Source organism: Misgurnus anguillicaudatus, chromosome 19 (genome assembly GCF_027580225.2).
Source record: "Misgurnus anguillicaudatus chromosome 19, ASM2758022v2, whole genome shotgun sequence".
NCBI classification, from domain to species: Eukaryota; Metazoa; Chordata; class Actinopteri; order Cypriniformes; family Cobitidae; genus Misgurnus; species Misgurnus anguillicaudatus.
The window spans coordinates 44,764,066-44,782,581 of NC_073355.2; the positions used below are offsets into that span (position 1 = coordinate 44,764,066).

At 38.0% G+C, this 18,516-nt stretch overlaps 1 protein-coding gene across 3 annotated transcripts in view; it reads left to right on the forward strand.

The window, feature by feature from the left end:
* LOC129436652 (histone lysine acetyltransferase CREBBP) overlaps window positions 1-18,516 on the forward strand; it is a 53,019-nt gene that overhangs the window by 18,058 nt on the left and 16,445 nt on the right. For all 3 annotated transcript variants that reach the window (XM_055194894.2, XM_055194895.2, XM_055194896.2), the window contains exons 2-5: window positions 3,349-3,995; window positions 13,918-14,079; window positions 16,004-16,238; window positions 16,586-16,699. In XM_055194894.2, the coding sequence (XP_055050869.2) occupies window positions 3,349-3,995; window positions 13,918-14,079; window positions 16,004-16,238; window positions 16,586-16,699 (1,158 nt within the window). The remainder of the gene's footprint in view (window positions 1-3,348; window positions 3,996-13,917; window positions 14,080-16,003; window positions 16,239-16,585; window positions 16,700-18,516) is intronic.

Below are 18,516 nucleotides of genomic sequence, written 5' to 3' on the forward strand. Positions count from 1 at the left end.
ATGTCTCAATTTTTAAAAAAATTATTGAACTTAATAAAAAAACTATATTTAAAAAAAGTAAAAACGGGTGAGGGTGCTATGAAACCATGAACTGCACTCTCCACAATGACGAGGAACTATCAGCAAAGGATACTGATTTCTAGCACTTTACTACTTCAAATATATATAGAGATGAGAAATAAAACCCCGCTTTGTGCAGCTATGATCAGCTGTTAGGCCGAGCTTTCGATGTTGTCATGGAAAGGTTGGTTGTTTTTAGTCACATGACCTGCAATCGCTTGTGGCTTCCAGCACTCTGTCTGTAAATAATGGCGGAAAAAATCGGCGAACACAGCAGCCACATATCGGCCGATGCCGATACACATAAAACCCGCAAATATCGGCCCGATATATCGGCCGACCGATATATCGGTCTATCACTAATAACAAGCTCTTTATTCATTATGTAATTTAGTTTTGTAAAGCCCTATTCGGACAGGATTAGTTTTACAAGGAGAAAAACGAATGTCTGTGTTAGCCAGCAATATCTTTTGAAAACGTTATTCTTTTCATGTTATAACCATGTCATATGCCATAAGGTGTTACTAACGCGTGTATATAGTACATCCTGCTTCCCATTCATTCAGACATGGATATTTTTTTCATTTGGTGAAATAAATTTTTTTATCAAGAGGAGCCAAATCAGACAAGCCTGTGAATTTTAGTCCTGTCTGAACCGGTACATAAAATCACAGACGTCGTGGGGGACACATTGAAACTCAAACATTATTTGGAAAACCAATTCTATCTGAATCGTGCTTAAAACCACTAAATAGTGTTTCTAGTGTTTTGTGGCCCAAATAATTTGATGTCACAGCATTGCTGGATTCATGTTGATTCACCAAACACTTCATTATGTGGTAAATTATTTCATTGTGTCATAAAAAATTTTTTTAGGGGTGTAAATCGGACAGTTCATTACGATTCGATACAAAATGTATTTCCCCCGCGATGCAATGTTTGCCGTTAACATCAACATTTTCGATTTGTTTTGATTAATTAGCTGATATTTTTATGTAGCGTGCCTAGTTTGTTAAATTTTTTCTTAAAATGCAACTAAAATATATAACCTGAACATTTAATTAAACTCTTGGAAAATGGCACAATCTCGGTCCCAATTGGAACATTTGAAGAGTTTGGTTCCAAAACGCAATAAATCCATTTTGACAAATTTTGGTAAAAACGTGTTTTCTATACCAAGAAAGTGACAAGATGAAAACAACTATTTTCTGTTACAAACTTTCACATAGCATCTTTAGGTTATAAAAACATAAAAAATTCAAATCCATAAGTTGATTCTCAAAGATTTATTATAAAAACGGATTATTTTTTCCACAAAATGCAATAAATCCATGACAAGTTTTTATTCAAAATGCTATAAATCTATTGAATCAATAGCCTATATAAATGTGCATTCATCTTTGCCATGTTATATTCATTTAGTTGACTAATTGTACACACTAATTAAAAATATAAACATTAATGTTATTAATCAAAACACTTACTTTGTCATATTAAGAACCCTGTCATTGCGGTTAACGTTACTTGACGTCTTCGCTTAACGTCTTCCACAGCGATCGACTGTAAAATGTTTTTGGTCCTGCTCGATTTTCGTTGACTTTGAGTAAAATTATGTACAGTTTTTCATAAGATCCTCTGGGGTCAATGTGTTAGCATGAGAAGCTTGATGCTGTCGGGAGAACAAGCACCCGTCTCCCGAGTGCCTCTCAGGGAAATTGTTAGATGCTGATGGCTTACGTTTCTTTCCCATCACAGAAAACCATCACAGGTTTAGCGATGCAATTAAAGTATTATTTTGTTTTGTTTGTTGATCACGAAGTACAAAGTAGATGAGGAAAACCAGGACTCCGTGTACTACGCGCGTCCGCCATTGTTTGTTTACATTGCGTGAACGGTGGGCTGTAATATCAGAAATGGAGTTATTGCGTTCTGTAAAAAAGTGGGAGTGGCGTTTGTCGCATTTTGGGAAAAAAGGGAGAAAAGATGACAGAATAACACGGCGGATATTGGATTTTGCGTAAAATTAAGAATTTACTTTTAACTACTGACCTGATATAATACTGATTTTGGCAGTAACTCATTTTTTTCAAAAATGGCGTTTATTGCGTTTTGGAACCAAACTCTTCAATTACAACAACAAACGAACAAAAAATACATTTACTATAAATAAAGAAAAATTAATTATGAGGTGCAAAATGTCACACAAAATCAAGCTTATGATGGCAACAGTCAAAATCTTTCAGTATTTTGTGCCAAAATGTGCACAAGTGACAGTAAACTAAATTAATATAAAATAAAGCTGTTAAACTTAAGCATTTGATCGGTAACACAATATCAGATCTAACAGTCAAACAATTGCTGCAGTGGTCTCTTTTGAGAGATTTTTCTAAAAAAAATATCAATATTTTCAGGAGAGAGTACATTACGTTTTGCATGGACAATATCACCTGCAATGCTAAACACACGCTCGTCTTCTGTCTCTTTTGCTGTGTTCGCATTCACTTGCTGACGCTAGCAGACGAAAATAAACAAAAATGCGCGCTTTGACAGAAATGCGTAGATCGACTTTACGTCAAGGAATGAGGACATGGGGAGTGTCAAAATAAAGGTAACACAAATAGATTTTTATCTGTGGCATCAAATTGTTATAAATAAAATCGATGTATCTTTACACCCCTAGTAGTCTAGACATGTAGACAAAAATACTTTGGTGGTACAAACAGAAGTTTAAATTGAACACAACGGTACTTTTTAAATGTAGCCTGTTATGTAATTTCCTTGTTGAAATCAAAATGCAGCTAGTTATGTTGAACTCAGCATTATGAGGAGGTAGACCAGACTGATGGGCAGCTGGTGGGGTACGAGGGGGTAACCGATGAACAGCTGGAGTGGATCTTATTTTAGCTTTGAATGCTCCCTGCAGAGTATTAGACATTCTTACATCCGTATACTTCTTTCATAGTGAAACAGAAAGCATGTGACGTTTATTGGTCTTATCTTTGATTTTGTTGTTCATTTATTTTTCCTTTGCCAATCTCAATGCTGATATCTATGGAGCAGGGTGGCCGATTGATCATCTCATGTAGAAAAATCTGTATCTGTAACGTAATATGATCATGACAAAGAAGAAAAACATACTAGATTACTACAATTTTATTCTTATTGGAAATGAATTGTCTATTGAAAGTTTGGTGTTCAACTTAATATTACTCAGATTGTCTGTAATACGATGTATATTGGTGTTAATAAAATGTGCAAATATATTCATGTCTTCTTCTCTTTTTCCAGACTTTGTGTCCCTGTTTGACTTGGAAAATGATCTTCCAGATGAGCTGATACCCAACGGAGACCTGGGGCTGATGTCCATGCCCTCTAATGGGGATGGAGGGGTGGTAAGCCGGATGGGTGGCAACGTCCCAGATGCTGCTGCCAAGCATAAGCAGCTGTCCCAGCTCCTGCAGGCAGGGAATGGCCCCGGTCTGGGAGGAAACCTCAGCTCCGTCAGCCCTCAGCCTGGAATGGGTGGCCAACTGGGTGCCTTGGGTAAAAGTCCCATGGGCCAGGGTTCACCCAGTCATCAGACCCAGCCTCCGAAGCCTGTCGGCACCCCGACTGGTCAGGGAAACAATAGTCAAGGCATGGGCCTCAATACTGGCTTTAACCAGGCTTTACTGAACAATAACAACCAGGCTCATGGACTCATGGGGCAGAACATGGCCCAGCAAGGGCAAATGATGAATGGCGTCATGGGGCCGGCTGGAAGAGGCAGGGCAGCTCCAGGGATGCAGTTCCAGGGTCAGACCATGCAAGGGGCACCGCTCGGAGCCGGTACTGGGCAAGGGGGCAGTGTACTGGCAGAGACTCTTACCCAGGGCACACCGCAAATGGGGGCACATAACGCCATTAACGCCCAGCAAGCGGGAAACATGAACAAGGTAAGTAACGCTGTGTTTGATGTATAGTAAAACGTTTGATTGATGATGAAATGGTTAGCATGGTTCACTTTGAAAGCTCCCACAAGCTTGAATACAAACAAGCAAGTTGTTTCGGTTTCGACCAACGTGTTTGGATGTGGTTTCAGTTTGTAATTTCCGCTTCAGACGGGGACATTCAGAGAACTTCAGTTATCAATAAGCTTACAACATATTAATCATTTGTAGGTTATCAATGGTACCGTTCATACGGATCCACAAAAACGACTATGAACGCTGTATTAGGCATGCAAGACCAGTAGTTTTTGGTTGTGGTACTGGGATATTAAATCTACACTTTGATGGAAAAGCGTTAAAAACCCTTGAGGAGCACAAACACAATCGTGTGGTCCGCCATCTGTTTGGTTGTACATAGCATGCCTGAAAACTGAACATGTTACTTGCATGACATCACCGTTTTCACTATACAAACAGGTTATTTTTTGGTTTCCACCAATGTTTTGGTATGTCAACATTTTGTAGTTTACATGAAAATGATGGCGTTGTCGTTTTTTAAAGCATGCACTTTGAACCTTTTCAAAAGTTTGGGTTTTTCAGGACCCCTTTGGTTAAAACGTAATGTTAACAACTCCTCTGTGTCACCCTCAGAATGGTCACCTCTTTGTCCCCAAACCAACTTTTGTTGAACGGTTTGAAAGATAAAGATAATTTTTACATTAGATATGCTAGATTTTGGCTAAGAAATGTGGTAACCTGGAGACTTGTTTTGCAGTCTTGCACTAGAAATGTTTTCTGTTGCTTGTTGTTGTACCTCTCAGTTTGCTTCTCACATTTTCTTAAAGGGACATTCCACTTTTTTAAATATCCTCATTTTCCAGCTCCCCTAGAGTTACATTTCATTCTTACCATTTTTAAATCTATTTAGCTGATCTCCGGGTCTGGCACCAGCACTTTTAGCATAGCTTAGCACAATCCATTGAATCTGATTAGACCATTAGCATCGCTCTTAAAATTAACTGAAGAGTTTTGATATTTTTCCTATTTAACACTTGACTCTTCGGTAGGTACAGGGCTCCAGACTGCCACCAAAATTTGCAAGTGTGCCACTGAATTTTACATCCAGTTAATTTTAAATGTGCGACCAGTAAATTTGACCTTTTTTGTGACGTGACACTGAATTTGAAACAGCACATTGTACTTTCTCCATCTATCATTAAAGTATTTATTAGTAATACAGTGGAAATTAGTAGAAATGTGAATATTTGGTTAGCATGTTGATTTACAGTGTGTGCCCCTAAAGTTTCTGAATGCGCCCCTAACATTTTCAGTTGGGGGCAACTGTGCCCCTAGTGAAAAAGTTAGTCTGGAGCCCTCAGTTATGTCGTGTACTAAGATTGACGGAAAATTAAAAGCTGCTATTTTCTAGGTAGATATGCCTAGGAACTATACTACGCCTGCTGCAACCATGTTACATCAGCAAAGTCCTTGATTATTATGCCAGAGTAAGAGTATAGTCCTAACCATATCTGCCTAGAAAGTCACAACTTTTAATTTTCTGTCGGTCTTAGTACTAAATGTAACTACAGAAGAGTCAAATTTTAAATAGGAAAAAAATCAAAACTCTGTGGTTATTTTTTTGCCCGATGCTAATGGTCTAATCAGATTCAATGGATTATGCTAAACTATGCTAAAAGTGCAAGCGCCAGACCTGGGGATCAGCTGAATGGATTCCAAAACAGTAAGAATCAAATGTTTAACTCTAGGGGAGCTGGAAAATGTGCATATGTTAAAAAAAGTGGAATGCCCCTTTAAGCATCTCTGTGTTTTGTGTTGAATCTGTTATACATATAGGGCTGCACGATAAATCGCATGCGATTGTCATCCGCATATCGTCAGTAAAGCCCGTTCCTTGATTAGTAGTAAATCGACATCACCTGCTTTCTGATGGAGCGGCATTTACTACACAAAGCTGTAGTTCACTGACAAGCTGGCCAATATCGCATTCATTATTGCATGCGATTCATTTATGATAATAAAGGTGAAATTGCCCCGATTGTCAGGGAACTACGCTTTGTGTAGAATATTATGCTCCATCTAAGCAGGTGATGGTGAATTACTACTAATCAGCAAACCGGCTTTTCTGACAAGATGCGCATGAGAATCACATGCAATTTATTGTATAGTCCTAGTTACATGCGTCTAACTGTTTGTTTTAACATAATTTGAAAATGAGTCTGTTACTCGCATTACCTGTTTATCGTGGGTGCACACTTCAGGGCTCAAAATTAACTTTTTTATTTGGTAGCACTGGTGCTCCCAACTTTAAAGAGTTAGGAGCACCAGCAAAAATTTAGGCGCATCCAAAAATTAAAAAGCACCACAACTACAATGTAAATCTTAATAGATTTATTTTATTAAAAATAAAACACCACCACCGGGCTTTACACATCCTATGCCCAGCATTTAAAAGTTGGTCTTCTATTTTATTTTATTTTATTTTTTGCTGCATAAATTCCTAAATTAATACCCAAATGCTGTTGAAATAGTATAGCAGCAATAATAATTTAACAATTACAGGTAACATGATTAAGATTACATAGAAAATCTAGCAAACACGTAAAACACTGATTAATTGTGACATTACAAAAGTGACCCTAATATAGAAGGCTAATATATATTGGTATTGATAACTGCATTACCAGGATGCTTTTACTACTAAATAGGCAATGTTTTAAAAAATACAACAAAAACATACCATCAGCATTGTCGTATTCCACAGCAACATGGACCACAAGGATGTTTGTCGAATGTCCATTCACCAGCGCATGCGCACATACACCATCATACACACTTTGACAGACAGGTCGGTGTCTCCATCAATAATAAACACATTTGTCATGACACGTCTTGTGTTTTTGGCACTTTCGCCATGTTTAAGCAAGGTACGTCTGGCGCTTAAAATGTTTTGATTCCGCCAACGCCGTTTCACAGGATTTACAGTAAACACAGTAAGTTACATTTTCATAGCGGAGACACTCGAAATCTTTAAGCCACTCTCTCTGAAAGGTTTAACGTCAACTCGTATTTTCCGGTGGTGGAATTACATTTGAATCCGGATCGTCGTCAAAAAATACAGTATTAACCTAGGCTGTAATCGGCTCGCTCTTGTCATGCTCGCGACGCGTTCGTCTTTTCACATTTCCGCGCTTCACGGCAACAAGGAATGACTGACGCTCATATTAGCCAATCTGCGGTCTTTATTAAACGCAAGAACTTAATGGTGAAATTTGATTGGTTATGTATCGTTGGAGAGAACCTGGGACAGCGCCAGCACGCAGGAACACAATCAACTCGCGTCACAACAAAATGGGCAGTCGCACAAATGCTCCCAAATATATTTGAAGGTCGCACAGATTAAATTTCGGTCGCATATGCGACCAAAATGGTCGCAATTTCGAGCCCTGCACTTGATCCAGATGTTGGATGTAGGGATGCTCCGATCAGGATTTTTGCAGCCGATACCAATCACCGATTTGTAATCTTCGTAATCGGCCGATACCGATTCCAATACCGATTTTTTTTTAAAGCTGATATGCAAGCTCTTTGATAAAAGTAAATGTTACATTTTTTCTAAATAAAATAATACCACGGATGTTGCCTTTGTTATATTACTTGCAGTAATTAGGTATTATATTGTTTTAATAGAGACTCAAATAAATAAGCACAACAAATATTTATTCTGCAAAGAGAAATTTAATATGGCTTTAAAAAGGATTATGTCTCCTAAAAGTACTGAAAATAAAACACTTCACAGACTTTACTGTATTAATTAAATGTACACGCATTCGTATGAAGTATAAAAATTCTTTAGTCAAGAGCAGAGAGTGATTTTATTGAGAGATGAATTAGGTTACTGCAGCTTTAAGATGTGAGAGAGAGATCGCTCTGTTCACGTGCACTGATGACAGGCTTCTGTGTGTGTGGGCGGCGGCTGAACGCAGATAAGCAGCTGTGAGGAAAATAAAAGTTTAAACGCTCAAAACTTTAAAACGCATGCAAATAAGAAACTTTTGGCATGAGGATGCAATTGTCCGTGATAGATATGTGTTGTATACGCTGTTTGATGGGGATGTGAAGACGCCTCGCGCTGTTGACCGGAGCGCGTCTTCATAGGAAATACGCATATCTCTGTAAAGGCAAAGAGAGACATACAAATCTGCACGTCGCACATGAGCAACAGGTTGTAAAAATGCTCGCGCTACGTAAAAAATGTCTTTAATTGCAGCCGCATTCAGGATCCTTTTGATGACAAAAGTAAACAGAAAGATCGATTTATGAGATCGGCAGATTTAGCGAGCACCGATCGAGTCATTTAATGCCATTATGGTCCGATACCGATCGGCGGCCGATCGATCGGAGCATCCCTAGTTGGATGCATCCTAAAATTAAGTTGTGTTCCATCTCATGGCACAGCAAGTAAAATGTTTTGAATGGCGTTACAGGAGTTGTAGAGGTTTTCATATCTGTGGTGTTTGCTCAGAGGTGCTCGGATGTGCTCTTGGCACTGTAGCTTGTGTTTGCATTGCACACAGATGACAGTCCCAAGTGCCGCTGAAGTGTGCAAGACCGGCCTGCGTCAGTGTTTCAGTAGCTCTTCACACTGTAAAGATGTTGCATGACTAAAGTGGTGATTTTCTTTTGAGAGTTTTTTTTTTTAGCTGGGTGCTTAAATTCTCAACGACCATTCAGTTCAGACCTTGGGAAATCCTTAGTCGACTCTTTATTAGCATAACTCGGAGCAATGTCTTAACTTGTCACAGTAATGTTTAATTCAATTCATGTTTTATGTCATCAAATACTTACAAAAAAATTTAATTATTTATCTGCACACTTAAGTTTTAAGTTCATCTGGCTTCTTAATCAGAAATGTTAACCTCCAATCTCCCTCAAAACGATTTCTGTTCCTGTCACGAGTTATGGTGCAAGGCCAAGACTATTGGGGACTCGCTTTAGTTGATCCTTATTGTCGTGATTTTTTTTTAGCAACGCCAAATTTTCAACGATCCAATGGATCCAAACGATACTGATGGATGAAACCAATCAGTATCGCCTTGAGCAGCACAAACCACAATCGTGTAGTCCGCCATTTGTTTGGTTGGACACACGCAGGCCAAATCCCCCCCCCTCTAATTTTAGAAGACGCTTCACTTGGATATTCATCACTATAGGGAAATAAAAAGGCAATTAAAGACAATCGCAACTTGTGTTTTATGTCGACTTTAAGGTTTTCAGAAAATGTAAATCTTTAGTAATACCTAAATTTGGCTCTCATCATGGACGTTATGGCCATTAAGCTGACATAAGGTTAAAAAAAGGAAATAAAAAAATGTGTGATCACAGGTTTGTAAATATTTTGGCAGTTTTGAATTTTCAGTTTTTAGCTAAATTTGTTAAAAATAGTCCTATAGACCAGTGTTTCTCAACCCTGTTCCTCAAGGACCCCCATCCAGAATGTTTTAGATGTCTCCTTAATTAACACACCTGATTTAAATTATTAGCTTGAAACTAGGGAGGCATTCTGGAAGGAGGCTGATGAGTTGGTTCAGGTGTTTTAAATGAGGAGACATCTAAAACTTTCTGGAAGGGGGTCCTTGAGGACCAGGGTTGAGAAACACTGCTATAGACGTTTCATCGGATGCACGTGCGGTGATGCGATTACGCGTCTAAGCATAACTTTACTTCCGGTCTCTAGTGTCTAGGGACCTAGTGTCTATACTGAACCCTGGAACAAATACCTACAAATACTTAAGATTGTATACATCAGTGGTTCTCAAACTTTTTCCGCATGCGGCCCCCCTTGTGTACGGTGCATTCCTTTGCGGCCCTCCCAAAGAAAATGTATGACAAAAAACTGTTCTAAAATGTAACATTTTAATTAAAGAAAACATGTTAAGTTTTACAAAGTAGTGCTGTTGGTTAGTAGCCTTATTTTTTAGGTTTCATTACAAAGAATTCATGATAAATGAATGTATTTTATAAAATGTCATAAAAATGGGGCCCCCCCTGGCACCATATCACGGCCCCCCTGGGGGCCCCAGACCCCAGTTTGAGAACCACTGGTATACATTATATAGTACACATTTTACACCATAACATTAGCTAAGTGTAGTTTTTGATACGCTTTATCTATCCTTTGAACTAAGAAAATCTACTTGTTGTTTATTTAGCTTGTTATCAGAAATAAACTACTTTAAAAGGAGTTTGTTGTCATTGTTTTGTTGCGGAATTTACCGAAAGTTACGCATGTTTTAAGAAAGCCGTTTGTTAGTGTTGTTACTGCTGAAACCGTATATAATTTGGTTTTGTGTCCAAAAGGTTCAAGATAGACAAGTCAATAAAATTAATTCCTTCCATTGTAAATTATTTCTTTCTCTCGGTTATCCAAAAACATCATAGCATTAATTAATAATACAGTTTTGTTGCCACTGTTAAATTCTTAGCAAAGGTAATTCCTATCGTTACCAACGTGTATGACTTCAGTCAACCAACTAGCATTGTTGCATATTTGTAAAATGGGTGAAATCTCTTGACTAAAGCTTGATTTATAGTTCTGCATAGGACCTACACCTTATCCTTTATGTGTCAGTTTTCATTTATACTTGTGCGTTATTGTTCACGTTGATGTGCAATAGGCTTTATGCCCAGCTGCACTACTTCCTGAACTTCAGCCAGCTCCTTGTTTCCTGTCTGCCATTATTGGACAAACTGATTAATCCTGGTGTGCCTGACCTCTGAGTAGTCAGACATGAAACAAGGAGCTGGCTGAAGTTCAGGAAGTAGTGCAGCTGGGCATAAAGCCTATTATACATGCAGATCGCTAGTAGGCAATATCCACCGGCATGTTACATTATCAAAGTAAATGCCAAAGAAAGCAGCAGCTTGTTGTGTACGTTGTTGGAGAAGCGTCAACTGTGATAGAGCAAAAAGACAGCAACTTCTGTTGCAGCTTGAGTTGTTAAATTTCGCTCCTCTGCTTTTGTTTTTACGGTCGTATGTGGAAATGCGGCACAGATTTTCTTTACCTGGGGTTCTACAAGACCAATTAAAACTCTTGCGGTTAAATTTTTGGAGAGGTGTGCATCAGCCTTTGCAATAGGGTTCTTGCCTAGGCTATGGCGTACTAGGCTATCGATACAAAAGTATAAATTGGGCTTAAGGTGGTGGAGGTAATTTATGTTGAAAGAGAGGCTTCACTCCTGGTTAGGACCCAATGGAAGACTGAGAGAGATTTACTGATCAGGACAGGGAGTTCCTCACTGAGGCACGTTAAGCAGCGGAGTGCACAGCGCTAATGGCTGCAGGCCTGCATTAGCGAATGCGAGGGTCCGTGCTGTTGCACTGGGGGATGGGCTTCAGATCGCTGGAGCTGCTCTCATCTGATGCCGTCAAAAGCATTGCTGCTTACACTATAGTTACAGCGTACGGCTCTGTGCAAATATCTCAGTGGGTTCATCCACCTGCACAGCTTGTGTTTACCAGGTTTCTGCTGGTTAATTGCTAGAATTTTTTGTCATTTTTAATATCAGGCAGTTATAGTCACACAGACTCCACATATTAACACACTAGAGGTGCGTTCATTCAGATTTTCCAAGGGTTTTGCTGTACAGACTTAATTTGTGCCATCTGCTTAACTTTCTATTGAAAATTAAGGATTTTTGGTGTTCGTAAAGTGTTTCATGCAGACAGAAATTACAGACTAAATACAACAAAAACATCTTTTTGTGTGAAATTAAATAAGTGGCACCAAACTGGCACGATGTGCTGAGACTTTAAGTAACATACTATGAGGATTAATTTTTGGCTTATCTGTAGCCCAAACTTGTGAAATGAATATTCAATTTTCATTAAAAAATCCTGATAATTTATTCACCCCCATGTCATCCAAGATGTTTGTAATTCTTTGTTCAGTCAAAAAGAAATTTCGTTTTTTGAGGAAAACATTCCAGGATTTTGCTCCTTATAGTGGACTTTAGTGGATCTCAACAGTTTATAGTTTCAATGCAGGTTCAGAGGGCTCTAAACAATCCCAACCGAGGCATGAGGGGCTTATCTAGCAAAGCTATAATTTTTTTTGCAAAAAAAGTACGTTTTAATCACAACATCTCGTCTTGCACTAACCGTGTAATGCGCCAGCGTGACCTTTTGTTTAACGTAATCACGTTGAAAGGTCACGCAGGACGTATGTAAAACTACCGCTCCAGTGTCTACAAATGTGGAAAAAAGGATCATTCCAACTAGGGATGTTAACGATCTTCGATTAATTGTCTGTAAGAATTAAATCGATCAACTTAACAACTGTTGAAAAAGAAAGCACGTGTGTGCGCAAAAATGAAACCAGTTACCGTATTTTCCGGACCATAAGTCGCACTTTTTTTTATGGTTTGGTTGGTCTTGCGACTTATAGTCAGGTGCGACTTAATGTCAAAATTAATTCATACTGACTAACATGAACCAAAGGAAAACATTACTGTCTACAGCCATGAGAGGGCGCTATATGTTGCTCCTGTAGCCTACCCCTGAAAAAACTGTTATCTGAAACATTAACTTAAAGACAACGGAGAAAGACTTAACAAACAAAATGTCCCCCAAAAGAATAATAATTTTGTGACAAAAAATGTGACTTATAGTCCAGTGCGACTTATATATTGTTTTTTCCTCTTCATGATGCATTTTTTGACTGATGCGACTTATACTCTGGAGCGACTTATAGTCCAGAAAATACGGTAAACTAGCCATGATCACAATGATGCTCGATGCCACACACCTGGGCTTTTTAACATCATGCGAAAGCTGGCTGCTAACTAGGGCTGCAGCTATCGATTCTTTTTGTAATCGATTAATCTAGCACTCAATTGATCGATTAATCGGATAAAAAAATTTAATTTATATTTTATTGCGAGATTAAATTGAGGCTTATTGCATAGAGGTTGACCGATTTATCGGTCAAGCCGATTTTTGGCATATTTAAAAAAACGGCTTTGGCCGATTTTGCTGCAAAATTAGGCCGATTAATAGGCAGGCGTGTCCAGTGTCTGGTAATATCTGTGTCTGATAAATCCATGGTGCAGAGGAGGTTGTAAAACTCTTCAGAAAGACCAGTCATAATTTTTTTCAAATACTTTGACTTAAATAGTGACATTTTTACATTTAAAATATCTGCTAATGATGAGAACATTTTGATTATTATGTACATATAGAAAATCGGCCAAACATATCGGCCATCGGCTGCCCTGATTTCTAAATATCGGCATCGGCCAAAGAAAAAGCCATGTCGTCGACCTCTATAATATGGGAAATTGCATAAATTGACATCCCTAGTTCCAACGTTGTTGTATGTGGAATGACACTTTATAATGTCTTTGTGTCAGTTTGTTGTTTAAAATGGCCTACAAGCGTGCGTTTTACATATATAACACCATGACCTTTCAACATGATTACGTAGTACGCAAGGTCGCGATGGTGCATTACTTTGGCTAGTGCAACACGGCAAAATTCTGGAATTTTTTTTTTTTAAACTAAATTGTATCTCTTCTGAACAAAAGACATACATCTTGGATGACATGGTTGTGAGTGAATTAACAAGATTGTTTTAATGAAAGTGGAGTAATCCTAAGTTTTTTGGTTCAGGATGAATCTGTATTGCAAAGATGGATGTGAAAGTCTTGACTACTGTGTATAAATAAATAATACACTTGGTGCCTTAATATTGAACCACATTTGGTGCTTGGTGGATGTTAATTTCAGACCCTGAATTAAAGTCATGATGTGATTTCTCACTTGATTAATTTACTTTGTCTTAATTCGGACTAATAAAACAGATGCATGCAAATTCTAAGTTTACCTTTGTTTTACCCCCTCTCCATAGATGGGTCTTGCGAATGCAAACGGCTCATTCGGGCAGCAGTATGCGCAGGGTTCAGTGCAGCAGATGACCAGCGGTGGACTAAACGCGCAGCTCCAGAACAAAGCCGTTCTCTCCAACAGCCTCCAGTCCACCCTGAAGGGTGCTTCCAGCGTGCCAAATCTGGTGAGTAGCCGCCCTCCCTCCACAACTGGCTCCAGTTCAGTTCAAAACGCTTCAGGGCCTTTTTTGCTTCCGCACATCATATATGTGATCAGCTTCTCTTTATTTTTTTTTATATAGCTAATTGCCTTTCTGTTAACACGCAGAAAATTTGCTCACATGATCACAGCAGGAAATTTACCTATATGCGTCACAGCATAATGTGATTGTTTTATTTTGCATACTAAATACTTTATAACATTAACAATTTAATTGTTGGGAGCAAATAGTTGACAAATATGAAAAATGTATTTTTATATTGGCGCATTGATTAGGCATTGATGGGCTGCACCATCTAATTGATAAAATCGATAATGAAATTCGTTGTCAACACACATTCACAAACAAACGCTGGCTAATAAAGGTTCAATTTCGTCCTTAATATAAGTGAGTTTGTATTAGTTTAATTGTTGATGTGTTTAATAATTAAGTGTCTGTTTTTATTACTGTAACAATGCATGTAAATCACTTCTTACTATTACGGCTTATTTTGTTAATAACGAATAATGTTCATTCTCATCAAGGTCTAAAGTTGATTCAAATGAGTTTATTAATCTGTGGTAAAATTTCCTCACCAGCCCATTCCTGAAGACTCAATAAATTTTGTTTATTTCTTTTTTGATGTTTTACTATTTAAAAGCTGCACAAACCTTTTTTTAAGGATTGAAATATCGCAAACATAATGGTAGTAAATCTCTGTAGTAGTGTGTGGCCTTTTCAGTTTTAAAAGTACACTTCTACCCGTAAATATCTTATTTTAATGCCTTATCTAGCTATAATAAGTGAAAATTTTAATTGAGTAATATTTATGTTTTATCCGATTAGTCGATTAATAAAAAATTAATTAATCAGTTGATTATTCGATTATGAAAATAATCGTTACTTGAAACACTACATTGATGCTTTTATTAGAGTTAATCAGACAACAACTTGGTAAGTAATATCTGCAGATAACTGTAGTAAGTAAAGATGGCTAGAAATAATTTAAATATTTTGTAGTTTACTGTAGAGACAAAAAAAATTTAATTCAATGAAATGGAATTTGATGAAACGGTCTATATAGACGGTTTCAGCAGTAACAACATAAGCAAGCGGCTGTCGCACGTAACTTCCGGTAAACTCCGCTAAGAATAAAAAACAACAAAGTTCTTTAAACATAGTTTATTTATATAACAAGCAAAAAAACAACACATAGATTACCTAGGAAACCAAAACATTTGTTATTTTCGACGAGACATTTGTTCAAGAGATCAGTTTAGCAACTACAGACCATTAAAAAAACGAAACCGGAAGTAAGATTCGGATCCAGATGTGTATCACGTCCGTCTATATAACAGATGCTAAAATCTGATTGGAAGAGCCAAGTTTGAACCCATGTAGAAAATTGACTACCATCTGAAGTTAGTTTCTATTTTGTGTATTTAATTTCCAAACTAAAATCTCTTCCTTGAGACAAAACTACTGCAATAAACTTATCCTCCATTATCCCTAAGAATGTAACCATAATACTGCTGAATGTCTTATAACTAATGGCAGTTTCACACGGTACGCGGCAAGCGGCAAAATCACCGCCGCGATTTCAGCTTTTCTCTTGTATTGGAAGCCTTTTGTGCAGCATTTGGTGCAAATGTGTTTATCTTCAACAGCGCCTGCCATGAAGTACCATGTCCAGAGAAAGGACAGAATTTTGGGTGCACGAGCAAGGCGTGTGGACCAACTCCGCTTCACCTCTGTAACCGCCCCCGTTTGCCGCTTTCCTCACGTCTCCTATTGAAAAAGAACTAGACAATCCGTGTGAAACAGCCTTAACCGAGAGATTTTTGTTGCTTTAATGCACCGTGAATCAGCAATAATGTTGCTTCTGTTTAATCCAATCTCTCTCCTCCAGTTGCAGCAGCAGGTGCCCACTGTGGGCATGGTCCCGGGACAGGGGGGTCCCACAGCCGACCCAGAGAAGCGCAAGCTGATCCAGCAGCAGCTGGTCCTGCTGCTTCACGCCCACAAGTGCCAGCGGCGCGACCAGGCTAACGGCGATGTGCACACGTGTGCGTTGCCACACTGTCGCACCATGAAGAACGTACTTAACCACATGACCCACTGCCAGGCTGGCAAATCTTGCCAAGGTAAGTGAGGAACATTAAATGCATGCTCTCTATTTAATTATAATTTAAATTGGTTTAAATTACATGTTTTAATAAACTTCAGAAGCAGTACTCATCATAATTTTTTATCCAAACTCATCTTTGTGAAGTATCTCTTGAAAACAGATGTGTATCTTCACACTCCAGCACACACTGTATTTTTTAAATATAGAATATAAATATTTTTTTACTCTAACTGTGCTTTTCTAACTTGGGAATGTCCGTTATGGCCCAGTCTGGAGTGTTATTAGCCACTTTTGAAATATTTACTCATCATGTTTAATTGAAACATATATTTATAAATATACATTTTCTGTCCATTTCTTCAGTGGCTCACTGCGCCTCGTCTAGACAGATAATCTCGCACTGGAAAAACTGCACCCGACATGACTGCCCGGTCTGTTTGCCCCTCAAGAATGCCAGTGACAAGAGAAACCAGCAACGTAAGTCACCATGCATTTAAAATCATCACTCTGTGAAGCACTTTAGTTATGCTAGTGCACAAAATTGACTTATTTCAGAAATTACTGTGCTCATTTTGACTTGTTTGGGGTAATGGTTTGTTTTGGTAACCAAAGGTATCTCATTTAGTCCTTAAATATAGCCATTAACTGACCTTATTGTCACGAAACCCCAGGTTGTGCTGGGGTGATTGTCTCAAAATATTCATGGTAGTGTTTTTACAAGTTTACCTTCACAATGCTTTTTTATGGTGAATTGACAGGAGATGTGTCCCTCTAAAAACAAAAATGGTAACACTTTACAATAAGGTTGTATTTGTTAACATTGGTAAATGAATTGGCTAACATGAACTAGCAATGAACAAAATAATTTCTCTACATGTATTATAGAATTTTTTTGTTTGAAAATATTCTTATAATTTACTTACCCCCAGGTCATCCAAGATGTTTATGTCTTTCTTTGTTCAGTCGCGAAGAAATTATGTTTTTTGAGATATTTCAGGATTATTCTCCATATAGTGGACTTTATTGGACCTCAACAGTTTCAATGCAGCTTCAAAGGGCTCCAAACGATCCCAACTGAGGCATAATGGTCTTATTTAGCCAGACAATCGTGATTTTCGCAACAAAAACAATCAGTCCTTTTTAACCACAATTTCTCGTTTTGCACTAGCCGTGTGATGCACCTGCATGACCTTTAATATTATGTAATCACGTCAAAAGGTCCCGCATGACGTATGTGAAACTCTTGCTCCAGTGACATAAGGGTCTTCTCTAGAGAAACAATCATGATTTTCGCCAAAAAAAATCGGTACTTTTTAACAACAATTTCTCATCTTGCACTAGCTGCGTGATACGCCAGCGTGACCTTACGTATAATGTAATCACGTCGAAAGGTCCCTCATAACGTATGCGTAACTACTGCTCAAGTGGCGTAAGGGTCTTATCTAGCGAAACAATCGTGATTTTCGGCAAAAAATCTGTACTTTTTAACATCAATTTCTCATTTTGCACTAGCTGCGTGATGCACCAGCATGACCTTACATATTATGTTCTCACGTCGAAAGGTCCCGCATGACGTATGTGAAACACTCGCTCCAGAGACATAAGGGTCTTCTCTAGAGAGACAGCCGTGATTTTCGCCAAAAAAGTAAGCATAAGGTCTTATCCAGCGAAACAATCTTGATTTTTGGCAAAAAATCTGTACTTTTTAACAAAAATTTCTCATCTTGCACTAGCTGTGTGATGCGCCAGCGTGGCCTTACGTATAAAGTAATCACGTCGAACTAATTTTAATGGTTATAAATTTTGATTTTAAAAATTAGTTAATGTTTGTTACAGAATTTGCCAAGATTAATAAATGCTGTGAAAGTATTGTTTATTGTTAGTTCATGTTAGCTAATGTGTTAACTAATACAACCTAAGTGTTGCCCAAAAATAATCCACATCCAATCAGTCTCATCTATTTTCAGTAAAAAACTTAAATCTTTTCAGTTGTAAAAAAATGTTTGTCTTTTAAAGCCCCATTTTATATATAGACGGTTTCATCCGACGCACGTGATACACGTCTGGATCCGAACCTTACTTCCGGTTTCGTTTTTTTTTAATATTTCCTTTGTAATCTATGTGTTTTTTTTTTGCTTGTTATATAAATAAACTACGTTTAAAGAACTTTGTTGTTATTTATTCTTAGCGGAGTTTACAGGAAGTTGCGTGCGGACCGCAACAGCCGCTTGTTTTTGTTGTTACTGCTGAAACCGTCTATACGCTATACTCTAGGTTTAAAAATAAATAAATCG